General features: G+C 35.8%; 2 protein-coding genes and 2 pseudogenes across 3 annotated transcripts; all 4 read right to left on the reverse strand.

Moving 5' to 3' along the window:
* Positions 1-7,644: 7,644 nt before the first annotated feature.
* LOC143619545 (secreted RxLR effector protein 161 pseudogene) lies at positions 7,645-8,190 on the reverse strand (annotated as a pseudogene).
* A 2,436-nt stretch (positions 8,191-10,626) lies between these two features.
* LOC143619546 (uncharacterized) lies at positions 10,627-11,535 on the reverse strand. The gene has a single exon (XM_077091442.1). It carries the CDS (start codon positions 11,533-11,535, stop codon positions 10,627-10,629), a length of 909 nt encoding a protein of 302 aa, XP_076947557.1.
* A 650-nt stretch (positions 11,536-12,185) lies between these two features.
* On the reverse strand, positions 12,186-15,663 carry LOC143619641 (kinesin-like protein KIN-7C). Its single transcript, XM_077091525.1, has 11 exons — positions 15,624-15,663; positions 15,462-15,551; positions 15,271-15,371; positions 15,077-15,190; positions 14,930-15,011; positions 14,763-14,830; positions 14,616-14,681; positions 14,375-14,499; positions 13,985-14,309; positions 12,754-13,901; positions 12,186-12,672 (listed from the first exon to the last, which is right to left on the reverse strand). Exons 1-11 carry the CDS (start codon positions 15,646-15,648, stop codon positions 12,354-12,356), a joined length of 2,463 nt encoding a protein of 820 aa, XP_076947640.1. The 5' UTR covers positions 15,649-15,663; the 3' UTR covers positions 12,186-12,353.
* A 5,313-nt stretch (positions 15,664-20,976) lies between these two features.
* LOC143619642 (floral homeotic protein PMADS 1-like) lies at positions 20,977-24,262 on the reverse strand (annotated as a pseudogene). The gene is made up of 7 exons (XR_013151213.1): positions 24,099-24,262; positions 23,950-24,016; positions 22,743-22,819; positions 22,567-22,666; positions 21,403-21,444; positions 21,280-21,324; positions 20,977-21,176 (listed from the first exon to the last, which is right to left on the reverse strand). The product of XR_013151213.1 is annotated as a floral homeotic protein PMADS 1-like (transcript).
* Positions 24,263-27,005: the final 2,743 nt, after the last annotated feature.

Below are 27,005 nucleotides of genomic sequence, written 5' to 3' on the forward strand. Positions count from 1 at the left end.
CAATGTTACAGTATAATTATTAGGAAGAATCTTTTGGTTCTTCAATAAATTTCACATCATTAACTCGGTGTGGTCTAACCGGTTATGCCATTAGATAATCATGATTCATAAACTTCAGGTTTATGATTGTATATGTATTATTCTTTTTATTACATGACTATAAATATGAGAGAACATTGTATTATCGTTTCAAGCGATCACATGATTCCACTTTTGTATTTTCATATGTTGTTCTTATATATGATCAATCCCTTTACCACTTTTGGTGGTCAATCTCATTATTAGCATGAATAATATTAAAATTCTGATGGTCGATCTTACTATTAATGTGACCATCGCTACATTTTGCTCAATTATGTTCCTGATCATTACATTTGCAATGATTTATGTATAATCACATTCACTTCAAGGAATGGAGTAAACTAGAAAAAGTTCATAGTTATTATTATTTTCTCAGAGATACAGATATGAACTCATCAAACATGTTATACTCTTTCAATAATATTGCTACTTCAGGAGCATTATTGAGGTGTGACAAACAAATTGTCTTATCCAGTTTTTCCTCAAAATTAATTTTTTCATAACATCGGTTGAAAAGTAATTAAATGTTTGATTCATATATGATTATCAAAGCTACTATTTATAACATTCAATAATGAGATTAGGAACATGACACTTCATATGTCATATTTAATCACATTCACATTTTTCACGAGAGTGATAATAAACCACAACTTTAATTTACTTGGTATATTCAATGACATCCATATAAAGAGATTACAATATCTAGAAAACATCTTATATCATCAAGTCAAATTTATAGTGTAACGATAAAAACACTACGGTGTTATATATAACATAACTTATATCACATACATGCAAACATATCTAAAATTTACACTCACTATATTGCATTATGTATAACAAAACAGACATGTAAAACTCCAAAATAACTATATTGCATTCATGATTGTCAATATAATATATATGTTAAGTTACAGGATCTAACCTCGCTAATCAACTGTTGTATCACCTTTATAATATTTATTAAAAAGATTTATATCTAAAGAGACTTTAGAGCCATAATTTTCTTAACTTAATTGGTTTGATACTAAATTATTAACCATGTAAGCCAAATATATTAAACTTGCAAAGATATATTTGGCTAACCAAACATTTGAATATAAATATATATAAATAAAAGTTTTAATCTATTGTAATAGTAAATCCAATTGTAGTCTTATACAAATATTATTATAAGTGTGGTGATGAGATCTCATCTTATTAAAGGGGTCATGCTCAATAAGAGCCACCACCACTTTTTGTGTCTGTAAACAAGAGATCCTCAGGATTTTTTAGCAGTCACCTCCACACCCCCGAAAAGCCATTGCAGGTCTCAAGCAATCGAAGAAGAAGATCAAGTCGTGGTTCGTTCATCTCAAAAATCCGTGGAAACATCGTCATGGATCAGGTCAGATTCATTTCATGCTTCGACATTGGCGCCATCCGTGGGACGGCAACGAACTATCCTTCGATCTTCATCTCGGCTGTCAGATCTCTCCCAGGAAAAACCCAGATCTGGAAGTTTACAGAAAAAGGCTTCAAGGCTTGTTCTATTAAAGCTCAAAAAGATCCATAGATCTAAAAAGAGGCTTCCAGATCTGTGCAAAAAGAAACGGCCTGATTCGAATGATCAGGTCTCCGGATCTGTGATGGTTTTAAATCTGCTCCGAGCTTCAGATCTATCTAGGTCTGATTTACAGATCTAGGTCTAGATTACAGACCTGGATTATAGGTCTAAAGTTGCAGATCTGACTCTAAAATTGCAGATCCAGAAATTACCAGACTTCCGCCGCCATGTACGCGCGCCCGCGGATTCTCACTCTGCAGCCGTGCATGTGCCGCCGCGGAAACCACCATCTGGGTTTTGCGCAAGAGACCTCCGCCATGCACGCGCACTCACGAGTCACCACTCCATCGCCGTGCATGCGCGCATCAGGCCTCGCGCCAAACTTAAAGGTTGGGAATCCTCATAATATCCCATATGGCTACGCGCCAAACTTAAAGGTTGGGAATCCTCATAATATCCCATATGGCTACGCGCCAAACTTAAAGGTTGGAAATCCTCATAATATCCCATATGGCTACGCGCCAAACTTAAAGGTTGGGAATCCTCATAATATCCCATATGGCTACGCGCCAAACTTCAAGGTTGGGAATCCTCATAATATCCCATATGGCTACGCGCCAAACTTAAAGGTTGGGAATCCTCATAATATCCCATATGGCTACGCGCCAAACTTAAAGGTTGGGAATCCTCATAATATCCCATATGGCTACGCGCCAAACTTCAAGGTTGGGAATCCTCATAATATCCCATATGGCTACGCGCCAAACTTCAAGGTTAGGAATCCTCATAATATCCCATATGGCTACGCGCCAAACTTCAAGGTTGGGAATCCTCATAATATCCCATATGGCTACGCGCCAAACTTCAAGGTTGGGAATCCTCATAATATCCCATATGGCTACGCGCCAAACTTCAACGTTGGGAATCCTCATAATATCCCATATGGCTACGCGCCAAACTTAAAGGTTGGGAATCCTCATAATATCCCATATGGCTACGCGCCAAACTTAAAGGTTGGGAATCCTCATAATATCCCATATGGCTACGCGCCAAACTTCAAGGTTGGGAATCCTCATAATATCCCATATGGCTACGCGCCAAACTTCAAGGTTGGGAATCCTCATATCCCATATGGCTACGCGCCAAACTTCAAGGTTGGGAATCCTCATAATATCCCATATGGCTACGCGCCAAACTTCAAGGTTGGGAATCCTCATAATATCCCATATGGACACGCGCCAAACTTAAGGGTTGGGAATCCTCATACCACATGCTCATGCACCACATATGCTCACGCATATTACACATGCTTACGCATCACATGCTCACACATATCACAGTCTACGCGCACGCGCATGCAACATTTGAGCGCGGCGCGGGACATAAAGCCTACGCGCACGCGCATGCAACATCTGCGCGTGGCGCATAACACAAAACAAAAGTCTACGCGCACGCGCATGCAACATCTGCGTGTGGCGCGGGGCATAAATTAGCTCGTAAGCCGCCTCACGCGCAAGCTCCACTATTATTACAGCTCATAAAACGCCTCGCGCGCAAGCTGTTATTATTCTTATAGCTCGTAAGACGCCTCGCGCGCAAGCTTTTATTATTCATACAGCTCATAAGACGCCTCGCGCGCAAGCTATTATTATTCTTTTAGCTCGTAAGACGCCTTGCGCGCAAGCTTTTATTATTCATACAGCTCATAAGACGCCTCGCGCGCAAGCTGTTATTATTCTTTTAGCTCGTAAGACGCCTCGCGCGCAAGCTTTTATTATTCATACAGCTCATAAGACGCCTCGCGCGCAAGCTGTTATTATTCTTTTAGCTTGTAAGACGCCTCGCGCGCAAGCTTTTATTATTCATACAGCTCATAAGACGCCTCGCGCGTAAGCTGTTATTATTCTCATAGCTCGTAAGCCGCAACTCGCGCAAGCTTCATTATTATTCTCATAGCTCGTAAGTCGCCTCACGCGCAAGCTTCATTATTATTACAGCTCATAAGACGCCTCGCGCGCAAGCTGTTATTATTCTTTTAGCTCGTAAGACGCCTCGCGCGCAAGCTTTTATTATTCATACAGCTCATAAGACGCCTCGCGCGCAAGCTGTTATTATTCTTTTAGCTCGTAAGACGCCTCGCGCGCAAGCTTTTATTATTCATACAGCTCATAAGACGCCTCGCGCGCAAGCTGTTATTATTCTTTTAGCTCGTAAGCCGCAACTCGCGCAAGCTTCATTATTATTCTCATAGCTCGTAAGTCGCCTCACGCGCAAGCTTCATTATTATTCATACAGCTCATAAGACGCCTCGCGCGCAAGCTGTTATTATTCTTTTAGCTCGTAAGACGCCTCGCGCGCAAGCTTTTATTATTCATACAGCTCATAAGACGCCTCGCGCGCAAGCTGTTATTATTCTTTTAGCTCGTAAGACGCCTCGCGCGCAAGCTTTTATTATTCATACAGCTCATAAGACGCCTCGCGCGCAAGCTGTTATTATTCTTTTAGTTTGTAAGACGCCTCGCGCGCAAGCTTTTATTATTCATACAGCTCATAAGACGCCTCGCGCGCAAGCTGTTATTATTCTTATAGCTCATAAGACGCCTCGCGCGCAAGCTGTTATTATTCTTATAGCTCGTAAGACGCCACGCGCGCAAGCTTTATTATTCATACAGCTCATAAGACGCCTCGCGCACAAGCTGTTATTATTCTTTTAGCTCGTAAGACGCCTCGCGCGCAAGCTTTATTATTCATACAGCTCATAAGACGCCTCGCGCGCAAGCTGTTATTATTCTTATAGCTCGTAAGACGCCACGTGCGCAAGCTGTTATTATTTTTATAGCTCATAAGACGCCTCTCGCGCAAGCTTTATTATTATTAAAGCTCGTAAGCCGCAACTCGCGCAAGCCTTATTATTCTTATAGCTCGTAAGTCGCCTTACGCGCAGACTTTATTATTCTTATAGATCCGTAAGTCGCCTGGCGCGCAGGCTTTATTTATTCTCATAACTCGTAAGCTGCCTCGCGCGCAAGTTATGTTACATTATTATCGAGATGCGCGCTCCATCTCTTATCAGGCCTCGCGCTACTATGATGCGTGCTATATCTTATCTATGACAGGGCACCATCATTATCATAAGGACCGCAACATGTCACCATCATGAGGAAAACCTCCCAAAACTCGAAGACAATAAAGACAAGGTCAAAGAAAAGGGAAAAAACTGCCCCATGACCTAATACACCTCATAAAGTCCAGCGCTCCACCTAGACGCTTGCGCGCCCAGGAGCAACGCTGGACTTGGGGGGCTTGTAGGGGTATGGTACTAAACCCGGTTTTACGACCCTAAATTTATTATGTTTGGCTTATTTTATTACATGGACTAATACAATGTTATTGGGCTGAGGGGGTTTTGTGAAGGTAACCCTAACTGGGCTAGGCCCATTAGGGTACCATGATGGTGGCCATGAGACTCTCTATATAAGGAGGTCTCCACCTCCTTATTAAAGGGGTCATGCTCAATAAGAGCCACCACCACTTTTTGTGTCTGTAAACAAGAGATCCTCAGGATTTCTTAGCAGTCACCTCCACACCCCCGAAAAGCCATTGCAGGTCTCAAGCAATCGAAGAAGAAGATCAAGTCGTGGTTCGTTCATCTCAAAAATCCGTGGAAACATCGTCATGAATCAGGTCAGATTCATTTCATGCTTCGACACAAATAATCATAGCAATAAACAAAATCATTTATTAAAATAATAAACGCACCAAAACGATTTTTCTTTGTCAACAAGATTATATCAATATAATAAAATCTCGCCAACATTTACTTTCTAAATTAGTTCTTTAATAAAAGAGCAAAATATTTTATTAGTATTTTAGTATCGTCACGTATCAAAATATATATCAATACTAATACTAGAGTACATATAAACAACAAATTAAGTTATAAATAAAATATTTTATATGTGTTATAGGTCACGTTTTTAAAGATACGTAGATTTACACAAATATATGACAATATGACATATAATTCAAACTCACGTGTGTGTATATATAAATAGCACTGATTGTTATAATTAATCCATTAGCAATCTATACGAATGTTATAGAGTGACAATAAAAACTCAAAAGACTTAATTATAAGTTATTGATAAAACTAATTTAAAAACAAAATAATCATATTTTAATAAACAAATATAATATATTCAAGCAAAATCACTAATTTAAATCCTTTAATTCATAAACTAATATAGAGTAAAATCATTTTTTAACGTTGTATCATAATGATATTTTTTAGTAACAAATTTTAATTTTAATTGAACTGATTTTATAGAAAAAAAATATATAATTTCAATATAATTTGATTTCACCGCAACGACTAAAGCTTTAATTAGACATTCCGAAACTGACGATTACCACGTCTAACCCTTTCCGTTAGGGTCTCCGACTATCAAAGCCATTAATAAGGTTTTGATTTGCGAGATTAATCTATTATGCAAAACATATTAACTCAACTTAGATTTCAAGTTATCTAAATATGTGCTGATATATAACATATAAATAGCATATGAGATAAATAACCATTAAAGATTTAAAGTTGGGCTCATACCTGAGTGAAGCTAAATAGATCAATTCATTCGTAGCCTTTACAACCCGTCATGAGTACCAATGCTGTAACCGGTCAGAGTAGCACGTCTTAACAACAAGAAAGACTCCATAAACTATTTTACCTTACGGTAATGCAATCCAACTCCAAAAGCAAGTCGTGCTGATAACGTGTTATAAAACAAACCTAATAGCTAAAGAACATGAGAAAGAGACGTAGGGAGAAAGATAAAGATTTCATTAATTATGTATTATAATATATGAGATACAATGAGATATTTATAGAAAATAAAAACTTGGAGAGGAAGCTAATCTATATTAGGAGATGATAACCATAATATTAATATATTTATAACACAAGTAAAGAATTTAGATGAGTATTGATTAAAGGTTAGCTGGGTCAGTGAATTTGCAAGTTTGGATTGGATTGATAGGCATAGCATCAGCCCAGGTGATATGGGCCTCCATCACATGTGAAAGAAAGGAAAAAAAGGGAGAAGATGCTGCATTGCTGTGTAACTTTGATGTGTATGGTAATTGTATTTTAATATTTATGAATTGCAACTTTGGGTTCATATTTTTTATTGTGATATTTTGGCTTAATTAGTTGTTGGCCGGATTATTGTTAAATTTATCAATGGTACCATTTAACCACAGAGACTTCGGATGTGTAGAAGATGTATGATTCTGTCTAAAGTTAATTAATCAAATAATGTGTGACGATTGTGTAACCATTTGGAACTTATATTGACTAGCATGTTAAAAAGTTGCAATCCTAACATCTTGTTATACAGATTATGTAAGAAGGGTGTTTATGCCATTTTGATTATTGTTTGTCAGAGTTTGTTACACCTTTGTATTAGAGATTGTACCTATTGTTTCCTTTATCATGCTTATTCATGCTCCTATATAGGAGGTATTGTACATAATCCATGAAGGAATACACTAATGTAAGATTGATATTATAATCAAGAACAAGAAGAATTGCAAAGGCTTGAATTTTATTGATAGCTAGATTGCATACATTGAGAGATCAGAGATTACAATTAAATAGAACAGAAGCAAACGGCTAGAACCCTAAGTCTCGGAACAAACTGAAAGACCAAGTAAATTGGGTTTACTTATTCAACTAATAAAGTAAACAAAATAAAAGAAATAAAAATAAAGTCACATGGGATAATATTCCAACTGATCTCACAAATAATGTATGCATGGGTCATATTTCAATACCCTCCTTTTATCCATGCTCCTTAACCCCAAGCCAATGTCTGAAAAACACAATTTTTTCCCGAGTAACTGCTTTAGTTAGCACATCTGCCATCTGCTCATTTGTGTTACAATATTCCATCTTCACAAACTCTTGATTCACCATTTATCTTATAAAGTGATGTTTCAGTTCAATATGCTTTGAACGACTATGCATGACAAGGATTTTTACTCAGGTTAATGGCTGATTTGTTGTCACAAAACATCATAGTGGCTTCCTTTTGATCAAACCCAAGATCTTCCAAAATTCTCCTTAGCCATATAGCTTGGCAAGTAGCAGTGGTTGAGGCTATATATTCAGCCTCGGTACTTGACAAGGCAACCGTAGATTGCTTCTTTGAACTCCAGGTTACAGCACCACTACCCAGCGAGAAAACATTAGCTGACACACTTTTTCTATCATCCCCACATGAAGCCCAATCGCTATCCATGTATCCAACAAGCTCAATCTTGACACGCTTTTCATACCACATACCAAAAGACAACGTACCAGCAACATACCTCATAATTCTTCTTGCAGCCCCGAGATGAAGTTTAGAAGGAGATTGCATAAAACGAGCTACCACTCCAACTGCATAGGCCAGGTCCGGCCTAGTATGAGTCAAATAAATGAGGCCACCTATCATACTTCTATACTTGGCTGCATTAACTTTATCAACACCATCATCTAAGCTCAGCTTTTCACTCGTATTCATAGGAGTTACTTTAGAATTACAGTTAATCATTCCAAACCTGTCAAGAAGAGTCTTGGCATATTTTTCTTTGACCTAAAAACACACCTGTTTCACATTGATATACTTCCAAACCAAGAAAGTATTTTAATAGCCCCAAATCGGTCATATCAAAGACCCTTTTCATGCAGTGTTTGAATTCATCAACAAGACCATTCACGGGCTTGTACATATTATATCATCAACATATAAACACACATAAATGGGTTTATGATCATCACCTGATTTCACGTAAAGAGTAGGCTCATTTATGCTCCGATGATATCCATTTTCAACAAAATAACCATCAATTTTGGCATACCAAGCTCTAGGGGCTTGTTTTAGTCTATAGAGAGCCTTTCTCAACTTGTACACGTAACCTTCTTTACCAGATACAATAAACCCTTCCGGTTGTTCAACATAGATTTCTTCGGTTAAGTCGCCATTCAAGAAAGCGGACTTAACATCTAGTTGATGGATTTTCCAACCCATTTGGGCTACAATACTTACAACAACTCGGATGGTTTCAAACCGAGCAACAAGAGCAAACGTCTCTTGATAATCAACACCTTGCATTTGAGAGTATCCTTTAGCAACTAAACGGGCCTTATGGCGAATAATACTTCCATCAGCACCCAACTTGGTCTTATACAACCATTTCAAACCAACCAAATTTTTAGCAGGAGGAGTTGGACAAGCTCCCAGGTTTTATTTCTTTTGATAGCATCTAACTCCTCTTCCATAGCATCTATCCATTCTTTCTTCACAACAGCTTCTTTATAGTGCAGCGGATCAGTGACATTTAGAGCAAACTGACAATTATAGAAATCAGTACCAACATTAATCTCTTTGGCTCTATCATAAACATCTTGAAGCCCCTTGGATCTAGGAGGATGAGAGGGTGTATAGGTGCTATCATGTTGTGAAGTAGGTAATGTGTGTGAATCTGAGGTTTGGCTTTGGGTGTTGTGTGATTCTGAAGTAGTGAATTGAGGTTGACTAATTGAGTGTTGCTGGTTGGAAGAGTGGGTAATCGGTGTTTGGTGATTTTGAGTAGTTTGAGTGAGTGTTTGAGGTGTTATGGCCTGGGTCGAAAGTGGCGATTGGGGATCTTTGTTTGGTGAAAAATGATTAGGCTCATCAATAGGGAAAGGATCAATATAGTTTAGTTCATAGGAAAGGGGCTCCTCCTTGTTCCATTGCCATTTTCTGATTCCAGAAACTTGACATCTCTTCTAGTAAAAAACTTCTTAGTGATAGGATTATATAATCGATAACCCTTGCTTTGAGTAGAGTACCCAATAAAGATGCACTTTTCTGATTTATCATCAAGCTTTTGTCTAAACTGAGAGGGTATTAAACCGTAGGCCACACAACCGAACACTTTGAGATGGATAACTGTGGGTTTCCTATGACCATGCCTCAAGAGGAGTTTGATTATGAACAGCCTTGGTAGTGGCCAAATTAATTAAATACACTGTCGTGGCCACACCTTCTGCCCAGAAATAATTAGGAACAGCCATACTCTTTAGCATACTCCTTGCCATTCCCATAACGGTTCGGTTCTTCCTTTCTACAACGCCATTATGCTCAGGAGTGTAGGGAACTGTTAGTTCCCTTTTAATGCCATGAGACTCACAGAACTTATTAAATTCTGTGGAAGTGTACACTCTACCCCGATCCGATCTCAACACTTTGATAGAGCTTTCACTCTCCTTTTCAACCATAAGTTTAAATACTTTGAACTTGGAAAACACTTCAGATTTGTTAGAGAGAAAATATACCCAACACATCCGGGTGTAATCATCAATAAAAAGAACATAATATCTATTGCCACCGAGACTTGAAACTTGCAGTGGTCCACAAATATCTGAGTGAACCAATTCAAGCTTCTTAGTAGCTCTCCAAGACTTGAAAGGAAAAGATTCCTTGGCCTGTTTTCCCACTACACAACCTTCACATTTATCTGCCTTTTGGATTTTAGGTAGAACATAAACCATTTGTTTATCATGTAATAGCTTCAAACTTTCAAAATGATAATGCCCATATCTCATGTGCCAAAGTTTAGAGGCTGCATCAATGGGTGTACATGTACTTGGTTTGTTTCCAGCCTTGGAAGCATCCAAGAGGAACATGTTATTATCTAGTATAGGTACACTCATCAAAATTTTGCCAGAAGCTTTATGAGTAATGACACATTTTCCCTCATCAAACAATAAAGCATACCCCTTTTTCATTAATTTTCCTACACTCAACAGGTTATAACCTAGGTGAGGAGCAAAATAAACATCATCAAGGAGTCTAGTGTTACCATTTTAAGTGACAATCTTCACTGTCCTCTTTCCTTGGACTTGAAGTTCTTTCTTATCACCAAGTTTGACTCCAGTCTTGAAATTTTCGTCCAGGTAAGTGAAACTTTCTTTAGCTCCTGTAAGTGCAACTTTCTTTAGCTCCCGTCATATGATTAGATGCCCCTAAGTCAAGAAACCAAAGGGTAGCTTCATAACCAGTGGATTCTTCATTAGTAAGGGCCATAAACAATCGTTCTTCATCTTCTTGGGCATTCTCATTCTCGGCAGAAGCTGCAGCGGCTGTTTCTTCGTTATACCAACAGTCTTTTTTCTCATGGCCGTATTTGTTGCCACAGGTGTAGTGAGGTATCTTGGTGTTGGGAGAATTTTGACATCTCCCACGGCCTCTTCCTCTAAATGATAGCCTTCCTCTTCCATGGGAAAAATTACCCTGATTTCTATTTGACTCTTGCATAGCTTGCAAGGCCTGGACATCTCCACCATTCCTCTTCTCAGGAGTTCTGCTGTTAATTCGTTCTTCTTGGGACTGTAGGCATCCCATGAGTTTCACAGGAGTGAGAGTAGCAAGATCATTATTGATTTCAATAGACGGTACTACATAATCAAACTTTGCAATTAGACTACGTAGGATCTTTTCAACCACAACTTGGTCAGCAATAATCTCACCAAAGGCCCTCATTTGGCTGACAAGGGCCATTACTCTTCCAAAGTAATCACCTATGACCTCTCCTTCTTTCATGAGCAGGTTCTCAAAATCCCTTCTAAGGCCTTGAAGTTTCACGGCCTTAACTTGCGAGTCTCCTTGGAACTCCAATTTCAAAATCTCCCACGTTTCCTTGGCCGTGGAAGCAGCAGCAACACGAGAGAACAGTTGATCATGTATAGCCTGCTGAATAATGGCCATAGCATGAGCATATTTCTTTTGAGCATTCTTGAGTTTGCCTTGATCTTTCTCTTTTTCATCAACACCATCTTGTACTAGGTCCCATAGATCACGAGATCTAAGAATAGTCTTCATCCAGATGCTCTAGTATTCATACCCTTCTCCCTTAAACACTAGAATTGGAGTAGGTGTAGTGGGCAAGGTACTGGTCTGATCGGCCATGGGTTAAATTAGGGTAAGATAGAGGGAACGAGCAGGAAGGATATAGATGGGTTATAGGATCAATAAAGAACTGGTGCTCTGATACCAATCTGATGGAATCAGATTGATATTATAATCAAGAACATGAAGAATTGCAAAGGCTTGAATTTTATTGATAGCTAGATGCATCCATTGAGAGATCAGAGATTACAATTAAATAGAACAGAAGCAAACGGCTAGAACCCTAAGTCTCAGAACAAACTGAAAGACCAAGTAAATAGGGTTTACTTATTCAACTAATAAAGTAAACAAAATAAAAGAAATAAAAATAAAGTCACATGGGATAAATATTCCAGCTGATCTCACGAATAATGTATGCATGGGTCATATTTCAATATACACATACCTACTTTTAGTGTCAAAACTGATTTTCTCTTATTTTTAACATTGAAACAATGAAGTGTTAAAAATTGACTTGTACTTTTAGTGTCTGTAACTATGTATGCATGTGGGGTTAAGTATTACATTTTGGTCTCAAGTTTTAAAAAATCACAGCTATGGTCCGCAACGGCGCAATGTTCACAATCCCAACGCTGTTCTACAAATCAAGATACATGATATACCTAGAATTCACACGCTAGCGGATGCAAAACACGATAATATCTCAAAATCTGTAAATGATCCATATTAGAACCAAAACATTGTAACCCATACAAAAAATGTTCCAAAATTTCAAAAACATGCAAGTGATCCTATGTAAAGGAGATTGCACCTGTACAGAAGGAGCTCTTAGAGTGATCTTGCTTAGGAAGAAAGCTTAGTCCAAACAGTTCCTTTGGTGTATGGTTTAGCTCTACTATCCCAACCAACTTAGCAACAATCTCTGCACTCTCCTTAATATGATTAATATCATTTGTTTTAGTCCATACTAATTGAGACAGTTGAAACCTTCTATATTTTGACTCCAATGAAATTCCCCATTTTTTAAAAAGCAAATCTCTTTGTGCTGATGAATACTTCTTCAACAGTTTCTTGCTCAACATTGTTCTTTCGCGACTAAGAGCGCGTGCACTGTCACATTATAAACATTTAAATACTTTAAAACGACTGAAATATGGGAAGTGATAAATGGAAATATCAAAAATATGGTACCTGGTGGCACGTGATGTCGTGTTCTTTAGAAAAGATAGTCGTCTAAGCTCAACCTCCATGTAGACTGAATCGGACCGATCACCTTTAAAAAGCAAGAAAAAATAGGTCCTGTGAACCAAAGGCGTGTTGCATTCATCCCATAGCTTTATTATATCTCTTCTTTGCTTCTCAAAAACTATAGACCAGTCTTTTTCAGGATCTATGGACTCGTTAGCTTTCGGTTCCGTCTTCTTAACCGGTTCATGACTGAATACAGATTCTGGTTCATAGGCTAGTACTTCATTGGAGCCATCCTTTTCATTTGATGATATTATCTTCTGCTCTATTTCTTTTTCATCAAGATTCGTGACGGGAGTACTAGACTCTTGTGGATCTATCGTTTTAACATCTGCTTCTGACTTTGATCTTGGTAAGATTTGTATAAGTTGGTCTTGTAATTGCTTTCCAGTTTCAGATATATTATCGCTTGTGGTCTCTATTATAATTTCCTTTTCAGATGACACATTTGTAGTTAACTCATTACAGCTTTTGCTTCGTGTTAAACATATGCCTTCTGAATCAGATATTTCTGAGTCGGATGAACATGGAGATTTTTCTCCTGTTGTTTGAATGTCTTGAGTGTTTTCCTTAAAACTTCTATAATTGTCATCCATTTGGGTCTCTTCGGTAGTAATAACATTGTCAGTATACGGCTTTTTCTCAATATTTTGATCTTCCTTCCAGCTGTTTTCACTATTTATTGTAGAGTTATATCCTATGTCAGATATTTCCTTGATATTTTGATCTTCTTCTCTGATGTTGTCTTCTGAAATTGTTATAATATCATTTTTGTCTATGTTTGATGCTTTCTCAATACTTTGACCTTTATAGCTGTCATCTGGATAAATTGTGATCTCTTGAGATGGGTCTGGCACATAATGTTGACTAGGGGAGTTTTCCTCAAGAAAGTCAACTTTTGAACTTGCCATGTCAGCAAGACCATTATTTTTCAATGAATCACCCTCATATGTGTCTGATGCAGGATATTCATTGATTAACCCTAACCAAGGTAAAGAATTTGGATCAATTCCGGTTACTCGAATCAAATAATCAAGACGAGATTCAGCACGATCACGTTGCTGAGTCAGCTCCTCTATCTCTTTCGCCATCTAATAAAGTAGATATCAGAATGACATGAACATTAATTATCGCTATTAAACCATTTCAGGTAACAAAATTTCTGAATTCTGACCTTTTCTATTTGAAGCTCCATTTCTTTTATTAATGCTGCAGAATTTTCTGAACCAGGAGTTTTAAGCTCGTTTGCCAATCTAGCCAATTCTTGTTGCAACTGTTTTACCAATGCTTTATCCGACATTACTACATTAACTTGTGCATTTGTGCTGACATCGTTAGCACACGAAGCGAATAAAAGAGTGTTTCTTGATTGTTCAACATGACTATGTGCAGGTGACATAGTGCATATTATGGCAGTTCTTGCATTGCCTCCAAGCGAGTTCTGTAGTATGCGTGTTAGCTTTGAGTTTCTGTAAGGAATATGACTGTTTCCACCTTGACTACACCCAAACAATAAAGTATTAGAAATTATTAAAATATTAAAAAATAAGCTGAAAGCGGGCACCTCAGTTTGCGAATAACAGTTCCTAGAGTTAGCAAACTGCGATTTATGTGGCTGCCTTCTTTTAAACGTGTACCAACTGCATTTGTTTGAGAAGCGCGCTCACTTCCTGCTAAATCAACAAAATTCTGCATTGTAACCAATTTTGTTATTTTTTCTTTTGCCAACATCAGGAATCTACGACAATTAATAAGTAAAAGTTTGAGGTAATGGTTACTGATAGGAACTTAAGAAGCACTTATACCACGGTAGCTGCAAGAGTTCTTCCACTGTCAGATCCTTTATATGCACGCGCAGAACTTTCAACCGTCTGAAATTATTAATAGCTACTCAATGAATATTGAGTTTTAATTTCATTATGTTTATAAGTAGTTGGATCCAAAATGTGTACCAGACGAAGAATCTGATGAGATCTGGAACTCATTTCATTCAATGATGTCTCTCCGGTTTGTCTCTCGGCTACAAATACATAAGGCTAACTATATTATCAATATAGGCTGTTACATAATGAAAGAAATGTAAAAATATATGATAATAAGAATAAGTATAGGATACTACCTTCACACACATAGATAAGTTCCTTTAGATGGTTGCAGTCCCTCAGATTAGCTTTGGTTAGTTTTTCTACAACGACTCCTTTCTGAAAGTGTATTTGATGATATTATAATCATATCTTTGAAAATATTTATTAAAGAAAACTCTTACTTCCGGGTCATCAAGGAGTCTAAGTTGAGCACCATCTTTGCTTAAAAGATCTCTGACACATTCGTTGTATATTTCTATGGCGGAAAACTTTAATGCAAATTCTCTATCGTTTTTCTGAAACAACATTATGTGCCTTAAGACAAAGCTTTTAAGAAAATCTGTGTATAATAAGTTCAAGAAAATTACATAAGTACCCTGCTTATGTAGTCATATATATCTTCTATTGCGAATTCTGTAATACCAGACATGGTGTACGTTTTCCCACTGCTTGTCTGCCCATAGGCAAATATGCTTGCTGGGGTAACAGTTATTGGCTTAAATGTTAAAACATATTACTTGACATAGTTATGTAAAATTGGATATTATAAGAATGTTAGTTACTTACAGTTAATGCCATTAAGAACAGAAAGAGCAATTCCTTTGACTCCCTCATCATACACTTGTTTTGTTGAACTGTCACACCCGTACACTCGGTCTATTTCCATAGAAAACATCATATTCATGTCACGTTTATGGGTATAAAGTTAGAAAAAGTCCAATAACTTACCGAATGTATAGGCGCTTGGGTACATTGATCGTTCTGATGGGTTGCTTTTGAATATAATGGTGGTGGTGTCAACGCATTCCCAATCAGATGCATCACCCTTTCAAATTTCTTTACTATTTAACGGCCTAACCCTCACTGCAACAAAAATCTTCTCTTCTTGTGCAGCTGACTCTTGTTCATCACTTATTTCATACTCGTCTCCCGAGTTTGACTCCATATCTTCTTAAAATGATTAAGAGGCTAAAAAGTCAGATATAATATCACAAACCATTCAATTTATCTTCATAACATCTTATATCAATGCCCTTTTATCACATCTGCATAAGTACCAAAATGGTGAATCAATAGTCATAGTGAATTTTGGCATAACATTTGTTACAAACCATAAATCTCAGATCACCAGACTAGCTACCTTTAAGATCTCTAACCATGAGCAACATGAGCACATGACCTGATAGCTGATGCTTGTAAGTTTGATTCTATTTAGCTTCAAATTTTATCTCCCACCAAGGCATAGCTATATCTGTTTTATGATTGTGCAGATCAATTAATTAAGCTTTAGCTCATTGTTCAAGTACAAAAAACCCTAATAATAAACCAATAAGCCATACATTATAGGCCACTCCAATTATTTTAAGTTCAAGTACAAAACCCCTAATAATAAGCCAATAAGCCATACATTATAGGCCACTCCAATTATTTTAAGTTCAAGTACAAAACCCCTAATAATAAGCCAATAAGCCATACATTATAGGCCACTCCAATTATTTTAAGATTGTGATCAACAATCGAGCACATAACTCGACACAGTTGAATTTAGGTTTCTCATATTAACCGATACGTGACATTTCAAAACAAATGTAACATGAAATCTCACATTTCCTAACCCTAAATCATAGGATTGGAAGCTATTTATTTATGTTATTATTTTCTGAAATTTACCTAATCTAAATCAACACCTATAGCATCGACATTGAAATCTCCAATCATCAGAATAAATAAATAAATTCAAAAGTAAAAAACTGGATACAACAATGAACATTTTGATAGAAGACCAATTTGATTAGAAAGAACCTAATATTCACCACCGCATTCGTACAAAAACCGAATTGCATACCTAATAGCCATACGATTCAGATAAAACTTGTAATACAATTAAAATTAAAATTAATCAGATATCTGACCTCATTGTTAATCGATAACAACATCCTCAAAGCGTTCGGAATATGCAAAATGCAAATCATCGATCGAGAGAAAAGAAAAAAGAAGATTATTATGAGGATGAGAGAAATTGCTGAAGATTGAATTCATTCGTGTGTGTTGGACTTGTATGGACCTCTAGGAATAAACCGCCATTTTCAACAGAAAAACAAAAAGTTAGAGATTAATTTGCATATAGCCCGTGAGCTTATCAGAAAGTATGTTTTAAGCCCTTAAGCTTATGATCAAATGTTAATATGGATTGGAGTGATTCGTTTACAGAATTAGCAATGCAAAGGAATCCGAACCAGACGAGAAAAGCCGGAACATTTGAGATGAGTAATGGGACGATATTCGTGTATGGGTTTGGGACTCGGTATGTGATTACTTTCAGAGGTTTCCGTTAGTATGATATGGGCTTGGCATTAGGTAATACCAAACTGGATTACTTGAAACATACATACACGTTTAACAAAAACATCCCCATAAAAAGAAACTTTATTTGAGTTTTCTTTTGTTCTTGGTAGTAGAAAAATCTACAAGTTCACTAAATTTAGTATTTATTTTTCAAAATTCTTAGGCTGAAGATATATACTATTAAAACTTAAATAGTAAGAAATATATCTAGGAAACTCAACAGGTTACTTTTAACAAACTAATGACATAACTGGCGAGTACTTACCTTACATGGCCGGCGAGTATTGGGCCGGGTATGAGAAATTAATTTACAATAGGAAATGTGGTTGTGGTTAACAATGTCCGAGTGTCCAACCCAAACATGTCCCAATATAAGTTATTTACCTAATAGAGATTGAGTTAGGTGAAAATTAAAATTAATTAGTTACTATATTTTAAAACTAGATTTTATCTCCCGTATTACGGGGGTTGTTTTACATTATTCGTTTTTAATATTTATATATGTATATTTGGATTTTAATTTTATTTATTGTAAAAGGTTAATAATTAATATACTTGAGGTTTGATGATGAAATGGTTTCACAAATAAATGGTATGTTATAATCTGGTTTAAAAGCTATTTGGGTTTGGTGATACCCATTACCCGTTTATTTTCTTTATTATAAAATTGTTTTTCTTAATTATAAATAATATCTTTTTTTAAATAAAATATGATATTAATTTTTAATATATCCCTATTTTATAGGATTTCATATCAAATATTTGATGAGATTATTTTTTAATATAATGAGATGTTATAATCCGTTTAAGAGCTTTCTGGGTTTGGTGAGACCTTTACCCGTGAATTTTGGTCAAATACGTGAGAAGCCTTCATTTACAAATAAAGCAATATGATGGCTTGAGAGAATGGTTGCTTTACTTTTTTCATTTTTTAATACTTATTTTTTGGATATTAATTTTCTTTATTGTAAAAAAATTAATAATATACTTAGGGTTTGATGATGAAAGGGTTTCATAAATAAATGATATGTTATAACGTCTCGTTTAAAAGCTATCTGGGTTTGGTTACCCTTGACCCGCTTATGTATTTTACTACAAAATTGTTTATTAATTATAAATAATATATTTTTCTTTTTAAATTTGATATATCCCTATTTTATAGGATTTTCACATCAAATAATTGGTAAGATTAATTTTAATTTAATGAGATCTTATAACCCGTTTAAAAGCTATCTAGTTTTGGTAAGAACCATACCCATAAATCTGGGTTAAATCAATTAGAGGCCTCCATTTAAAAATCAAGCAATCTAGTGGCTTTCATAAAAGGGGGGAGCGACCACATCGCGACACGTAGGATTTTTGGGTTTTCGTTTATATATATTATAGATTTACTCTTAAAATTATTTTATATCGTGAAATTTTGCAATGTTTGTTAAACTAAAACCAAGTAATCTTAGCTGAATTAACACGATTATTACGTTTCAGTCTCTAAAATTATTGTTGACTTGGTAACGAGATCATAGAACTTTGATAACATAATGTATATCAATGGGCATTATTAAAATAGTTAGAAGGAAGGATGTCTTGCTTAAAGAGTTTAGTTAAAGAAACTATCATAGACCACGAGCTCCATAAAATTAACTTTGTTCTTATTTAAGAACATTATAAACGTACCAACCACTTATTTTGACTAGCAACACTAACCATCTTTGTTTTTAATCTTATAAAATACGTCAAGGCAAAGAATTATCATGGATTTATGGACATGTAACCCAACACGCATGAAAACATTATCCACAATCGACCACTCCTTAAATACTTACACAATTTACATCATTTGAGAACTCATATGCCTACCAAAATGAAATATAGCAACAACCCCGTTTTCCCTCTAAAGTTGTTCATGCACACATTATGCATGACTTTGCTCATCTTAACCATGGTTACCTCCTTCCAAACCATGGCCTGTGAGCTCGAGCACGGGCCAGTGACCACACCTGAGCCAGAGCTTCCAGTGGACCAGCCAGTTGAGGTCTACCCGGATTATGGCGGTGGGTCTGAGCCACCATACACCGGGGGGAAACCAGGTAGCGGGTTAATACCTCATGGGGAAATAGATGATGAAATTGATGATAAAGTTGATGTTGAAGTAGAAGTTGAAGATGGTGATATTGATATAATAGGTTGATATTGAAGTAGTTATTTACACATTTACATATATTTTATGCTCAAAATGGATACGTATTTACGTTTTATATGTGTAAAAGAAAAGGAATGTAAATCGTTGTATGATTGATAAATAAAGTTTCATCTTACATAAATGGAGGATGGCCTCGATTGTAGAAGTCAACCACGTAGGCAAAAAGTCAACGGAGAACTTTGTTAAGACTTTAGAGATTAATATACATATACATGAACTTATTTACCATAACAGAACACATATGATAATCAAAGGCTCAGAGCAAGTACCTCATCAAATCAAATTGTTCATCCAACGGTTGATGTTGTCTAATTTTTGCTTTAGTCAAAGTTTCATAACTTCAAGCTTAAAGGTTAAATCCCTTCAGTAAAACAGAGCGGGTTTCAACTTTCAAGCCCATTAAGATTTAAGACTATACATAGTAGCCCAACAACAAAATAACAAAATAAATAAATCATTTTCCAATAATAATAAAACTTTTGCACAATAGTAATAGATCCAGTTTTTTTTTTCACGTTTTTTTTTTATACTCGGATATCTCTTAATTAATTCGATGTTTAAAAATTTGAGTGCCATCACAAAAATAATGATATCTTGTATTGCAAGTTTTGCAATGGGTAAAACTAAAAGATATAAAGAGTTGTTGGGATAATTATCATCACATCACAAAAAGGTAATGTGTCATTGTATAACCAGAATAACTTGAGAACTTCATTGAATATGATACTCTCTTTCTCCTTTTCATGCTTTATTTTTCAAATGCTAACACATATAGATTGAACTTTTCTAAGTTAAAAAAAATCCAGAGGGTTGGCAATTAAGATTATCGTGTGGGTCGATAAAATACTGTAACGTAAGTTACATATGAAATAAAAGAAACTCCGAGGGCGGTTGACCCTTCACCCTACTGTAGGGCTATTATTCTATATTATTATAAGGATTGTGTATGTCTTTATGTTTGCTTACAATCGGTGTAGTACGTAATCAGTATATTTATTTTGTACGGTAAAAACCCATTGGACAAACCCACTTGGCCCATGAAATGAAAACATTGGAAAAATTGGGACCCTATAAAAGAGTCTTTCACCCATTTCTTTATATACAACTTCCTACGAAACTTCACATTTTCTCTCTTTTGTGTTTGCAAAACTAAGATCCGAGATCCCAATGTTGTTATAGATTTCTGCTAACTAACAACACAGATTGATATGTTAAAGTTGTGAGATACATTATTTAGGACCTACGCCTACGCCCATGAATCTGAAGTCGGTTTTATTGATGTGTCACTGTATCGTTTGAGACGTTTTTATCCTTTACTGCAAGATAGGTAATTATGTAATTTTCTGATACAGTAGTTGACTGAACACGCTTATGGACGTTTGTTGCGGATGCTCTGGAAATAAACAAATCACAAAAGTATTAAAACAAAAAACAACAGTTAATAAGTATTACTTCACACATTACCGGTCACATTAATACAGAAATTGAATACAAAATAATTGATGTCTCCCAAGGGCTTAGTTATGGAAAGAGGAGTTTGGTACAATGGAACTAGCCAAGCAAGGCATAGGTGGTGAGGTCTGACGAAACAGTATGAAGATTATTGTTATTGGGCTGCAGCCATAAGCCATAAGGCGCAGTGGCTCAACAGCCATATGTGGCGGGTACCCATACATGGTTTCATACTCTCCCACATCATCAATCATCCCGTATTGTGGATCATCTCCTCGAATATCCTAACAGGTAATATGTAAATAACGTTATTAGAAACAAATAATACACATTTTTTAATGGCTTTAGTTACGAACATAGCGACAATTGGAAGTTACGAGGACTTACAAATTCATGCATAAGCTTTTTGTATACGTCTTGAGCACTCCTCACCTGAAAAGAAATATATGATTGGGAAATGATTTTTAAGTAAAGTTAAATATTGTTGTTATTGTGTACTAATTTATTTACCTTCTTCTTCAAAGTCTCCACCTTATTACCGATCACTTTGAGCTGCAATTGTTGCTCCCAAAAAACTGATATATGTTAGTTTCAATTCTCTGTAATCCATACTTAAAAGCACATAATTAAAGCTTATAACTTTTGCATTCAGCTTAAAACTAAAATATTTTATTTCAATAGACATATAATTGTATAATGAGCTTTCCTACCATAACATCGAGAATTAGGGGAGGAGCCCTGACATCAAGAAAAAGAAACCATAAAAAGAAACTATTTGTTACACTGTATTTATTATTTGACACTCGTTTTTTTATGTGTTATACATGTATCTATGTAGGTCCTGAAACTGAATTCGACAACGAACGGGTTTTGTTCTTGATAAACTCTCGAGACGGGTGCGGTAAATCAAACGACCGAACATAAATAATATAAAGATAAAATAAATGAACGATCTCGTTGTCGGTTAAAGATTTGATATATTAAACACGAACCGACCCACCCAAGGTGAGCTCCTCTTGGGTGGATGACTTACACCATACAAACACACACATAATAAAAACATTGAAGTCCTATTTATAGCTAAACAAACATTCTAACATTCTAGAAGCTTTCTCGTTAAACTTGAACGCGTGTCGAAGTATTCGTCTTGTGTCCGGATTTCTCGCCCACTTTAATTATTATCTTGACCGTAAATATATAACGGGTTTCATAGTTTGATATCGCAAGTCACAATTTTTTGGCCTTACAATCTACCAGGAATATGAAAACATTTTTCAAATATTTTTAAAAATTGACACTAGTAAACAAAATACTAGATCCAGACCCTACTTATAGTGAAATTAACTTAACTTTTATGTCGGTGTTGCGCTACTTTTGTTACATCAACTAAAGATATCAACAAAAGATTTAGATGAAACTTAACTAAAATCTTTTAAAAGGTATAAGTATAAAAAATAGAAATAAATGAAGATTCTTCTAATAAAACCTAGTGTATATATATTAAACTTAATAAAAATATAATAAATGATGAGTGTAATTTTTTTTAAGAAATGCGACTTTCTTGTATTTAGGTTACCGCACTCTTCAAATTTGGAGAGCCCTGATGCCCCACTTTGGCCAGACTATATTCGTGTATTAAAAGATAAAAAAGAAAAACTTGAAAAAGAGTTTGACCTTGCGTTTGCTTATGATAACTACAGCCTCCTGTGACTCTTTCTCAAGATCAGGCAGTTCTTCAAAACCCAGATTTTCCAAACAATCACCCAACCTTTGTCTTTTCTCATGAAATTAATTATTAAGAAAAGAAACAAAAAGCTATAAAAAATTTAACATTTAAAACAAAAGATAACTATAATATGCATTATCGAATTTGCCTTGTAAGGTTCTTGTTCACTTCTTTCAGCTGCCTCAGTTCTTCTTGTATTTTCTGCGTCAATTCAAACATACCTCCTAAAATAGTCATAATTTTTGAAAAAAAAAATGTTGAATAACATGTTGCTACACTCGGTTTACTACAAATCAATTGTGTCTACCCTCATTGGTGGCATCCTTTGGTCCGATTTAAAATGTGAATTCAACATGAATTAGCCACAAATAGGAAAGTGTGCTCGGTTTTCATTAATTAATTAAAGAAATTGTACTTGATTGCCTCTCACACTAGTAATAATTAATTATTGATTTGATTTAAGGTTAACTTAACAGTGGTGGGGCGGGTTGGGGGTAGTGCCCTCAGGTACCCCTGGTAAGCCGCTGCCACCCCTCCCATTTCCTTTTGCGGGTGATGAATCCGGGTACAACTACCAAAGAGGAACTGAGAGGATGTAGCCTTTTTTTACCGTTAGATATTTAAAATTCTTTAGTGTATTAAAAGAATGAAAGGAGTGGCGCCATCACTTAGGACAATCTAGAATAGTTCAGGATAAAACTTGGATGGCAGTGCAAGAATGATCGGGTTTCTAAATAGTTTGAAAAATTGAAAGGAGCGTCCCACCACCATAATAATCTTACTCTAGTAAATTCATTTGCTATTCAGAAGCTAGTTTATTTTAAAAAGCCTCTTAAATAAATCAACCATAAACCTCCGATTTCATTACCAGGCTATGATATTTTATTAGTGTCAAAAAAAAAAAAAGGTATTCAGTTTTAAAATAGTTAACAACTAATTTTTTCAAGTTTCCGTTCTATCTTTCATCACCAACCAATATTATTTATACATTTGTACTAGGAGTGTAGTTGAGCCAAACCGCTCGTACACTACTCGAGAATTATTAAAATCTCAAATCTAGTCAAGCTTGAGCCTGTGCTAGCTTTTACTGAATCTCATTTAATAAACGAGTTTGAGCCTGAGCTTTACATATCGAGACTGAGCCCGCTCGCAAGCATAAACAAGCTTTTATTCATAATAAGCCAAATTCGAGCTTGAAAAACAAGAGTTGAGGTTGAGCTTTAGAAATAAAAACTCAAAACGAACCAAGCTCGAGCCCTCTCAAGTTAAACTAGCCGGAATTACTACATTTTATAAAAATATGTATTTACAAACTAACAAGAAAGAATTACCTCATAATGGGAGTTCCAAAGATCAATTCCAGATGCCTTCTGATAATGATCGAAGAACTGCTTCGTCCTGGCCACAAACAAACTCAAAAACTCAATCTAGGGTTTGTAGCTAGAGAGAGAAAGAGAATTATATATATAAAACATCATACGTAACGGAAGGGCTTATGTATTCATGAAGCTTATCAGTACAAGACACCATGATAATGGAGACTTTAGCGTCACACAACACCGTCAGCTCACTCGCCTTCTTGAACAACCCACTCCTCCTCTTGGAATACGTCACCTGCCTGATCTGAATCTTTCCTCTCGCCATTTACAATTGATTTTGGTTATTATGGATATCAAGGAGAGATCATGTAGAAGATGATGATTGTGTGTGTGTGTGTGTTTGAGTGTGTGAGAGAGAGATTAGGGAAAGGAAACAGGAAGAAAGTGAGGAGAGAGAGTTGCCATAAAAGGGAAGTGTTACTTGAAACGTGAAAGGGGTAAGAGAGGGTGATTGCCAACAGTTGTTTCGGTTTTTACTTTGGTTTGGATAATATTGTGCTTCAATGGTTTGAATAATTGAATTAATTATTTTACTATTTAATTTATTAAATCAGATTATATTAGAAAAGATTAAATACGAATCCCAACAAACTGTTTATTCGTGAAACTTACAAGACGTGAGCAATCATTTTGTTTGTTATGAAATAGTGTAAATGGGTTCGGTGTTAAATTCATATGTGAAGGGCTAAATTAAAGAAGATATCTACTTAAGATGCGTTAATTAGGAATGTTCAAGTTCAACCGAGTAGGTGTTGGTTTTGTGGCTTGGCGTCTGAATTAGTGGACCATATTTTTTTAGTTTGCTCGGTGGCTACGACGGTTTGGAAATGGGTTAGCAGCTGGTGTAAGGTGCGTATGACTGTGGCTTCTTCAGTTACAAATTTACTTATGCTTCATGACCAGGTGGGTTTGGAGAAAGTCGAGAAAGAGGCTTTCCAAGGGATCGTGATTATAACAAGAAGAGGTTTCGCGGTAAAGATATCAAGATTGATGGCCTTATTGGAGAAATAAAATCGTGGGGATTCTATTGGTTCAAGTATAGATCAAAATTTAAAACGATCTCATGATCAGATTGATGTTCTTTTAATTTAAAGTAATTTTTTGTGTGGTTGGCTCTCTCTATTTTAAATAGGGGTGTTTGGTGGTTGTTTTTGTGGTGGACGTTTATAAAAGTTATTGTTCGAAAAAACTTCCAAACATTTGGTATTATGTAAAGAATATTAAAAGAAATTTTATTTTCACTAATAGCAAGTCAAATTTTGAAAACCACATGTTATTGAACACATGACATTTCCATGTGGCCATCACTTATTTCATTAAATGGGTGTTGAAACTTGAGATTGGTAGTTAATTCCTTTGCTGCAGTAATTTTTTTTTTAATATTAATGTGATCACGTATCAGAAAAAGAAAAAAAGTTATATGACAAAATTACGTATTGAGAGTAAAAATAAGATGGCCTATACTTGAAATCGAAGGGATGATGGTGATTGACTGAGTGTGTTGAAAGATGCATTGAAACACACAAATATGATGCGTTCAATAAATTGAATAATGCATATATAAGGGCACAAGTCCATGAATACAAATATACAATAGATATTAATGTAACGATTAAGGTGTGTTTATAAATCCATTGACTAATTGCTTTAAACTTTTCCTGTGTTTTTCTTGTGTACACGGTTTTCATACCCTTTTTTTGCAACAATTAGCCAAAGATCATAAGACTCAGATAGCTTAACATCAACCACCCTCTAACCAAATACACAACAAGATCAACATTGTAGAATTTCATTTCCAGGAATATTTTTATAACATTCGAGTTATGCAAGGGTTTTTAAATACAACGAATAACTTATTTAAAATGTTAATTAATGAAAAAGTAAGAGTTAACAAAGATTTTGTGTAGTTAAATGGGTAATGCTTCCTGCTGACTATTTAAAAACTTTGAAACATGAGCGGTTGATTTGTCATATCTAAAATTTGAGATATAACTATACAAGTGTCAAAATATGGTTAAGTCTTGGACTTAATCAAAATTAATGAGTGAAAGAATATTCAAGGAAACAAAAACCTCTTGATCATCCATTAGTGATAATAGAGTTTGGTATGTGATTACCAACTTAAAGCCTTTTGGATATTCTTGAATGAAAAAGGGTATATGGGTAATTATTGAAAGTAAGCTTTTTATAGATATAAATTATCGATTTTCAAGAATTGGAAGTTCTCAAAGTTCATGAACTTGTGCGTAGATAAGCAATCATTGATGTGTGTTTATCACCTAATATAAATCGTTGCGCAAAAGGGTGTTATAACCTGAAATTGTGTGTGGTAAGGTATTAGTGGTGTTTCTTCCATAGCTACAAGATTATAAAAATGCATCAACTTCGTTGCTATGGTGAAACTATGTGTAAATTGACTCGTGGATTTTGGAATTCCACAAGTGTTCTTGAAATACAATAATTTATATCGATTCGTTATGATTTAAAAATCTTTAATAAAATGGGTTGTGTTGAATCCTATTCCGGCGGACCAGGTAAGGTTTCTAACGATTACAAGAATGGGATCGATGTGAAGTGTGTGGTGCGAAGTATATGTGGTGTATTATGTGTGTGTTTATACAAGTGTTGTCTTCCCTTATTTATAGACACAAACATATGTATGAACGATCCTATGGTCTATTACATCCGTCTGAGTCCTTTGGTCCGATCTTGTTTCCTGTGGGCTTTGCCATCTTCGCAAATCTTTATCCCCTGGTTACTGCCCCTTATCCTGGGACACGCATGCCTCGGGCTACCAACCGGATCGAAGTTGTTGCATGAGTTTCCCCCGCAAACCATCTTCCCTCCAAACCGTCTTCTAGAACTTCTTTCGTCATTAGGCCTGCCTTCGTTGGGCCTTGCTTGGATTATTGGGCTGAAGACCTGTCCATAAGCCCGTCTCATAAGTAACCTCTTCAGGTTGGTTGTATGTCTTTCATATTATTCTCTTGTAGCATTCCATTTGTTGA

This window comes from Bidens hawaiensis, unplaced genomic scaffold, assembly GCF_021521415.1.
Source record: "Bidens hawaiensis isolate Kalapana, Puna unplaced genomic scaffold, B.hawaiensis_p1.1 tig00002477_1, whole genome shotgun sequence".
Lineage (NCBI taxonomy): Eukaryota > Viridiplantae > Streptophyta > Magnoliopsida > Asterales > Asteraceae > Bidens > Bidens hawaiensis.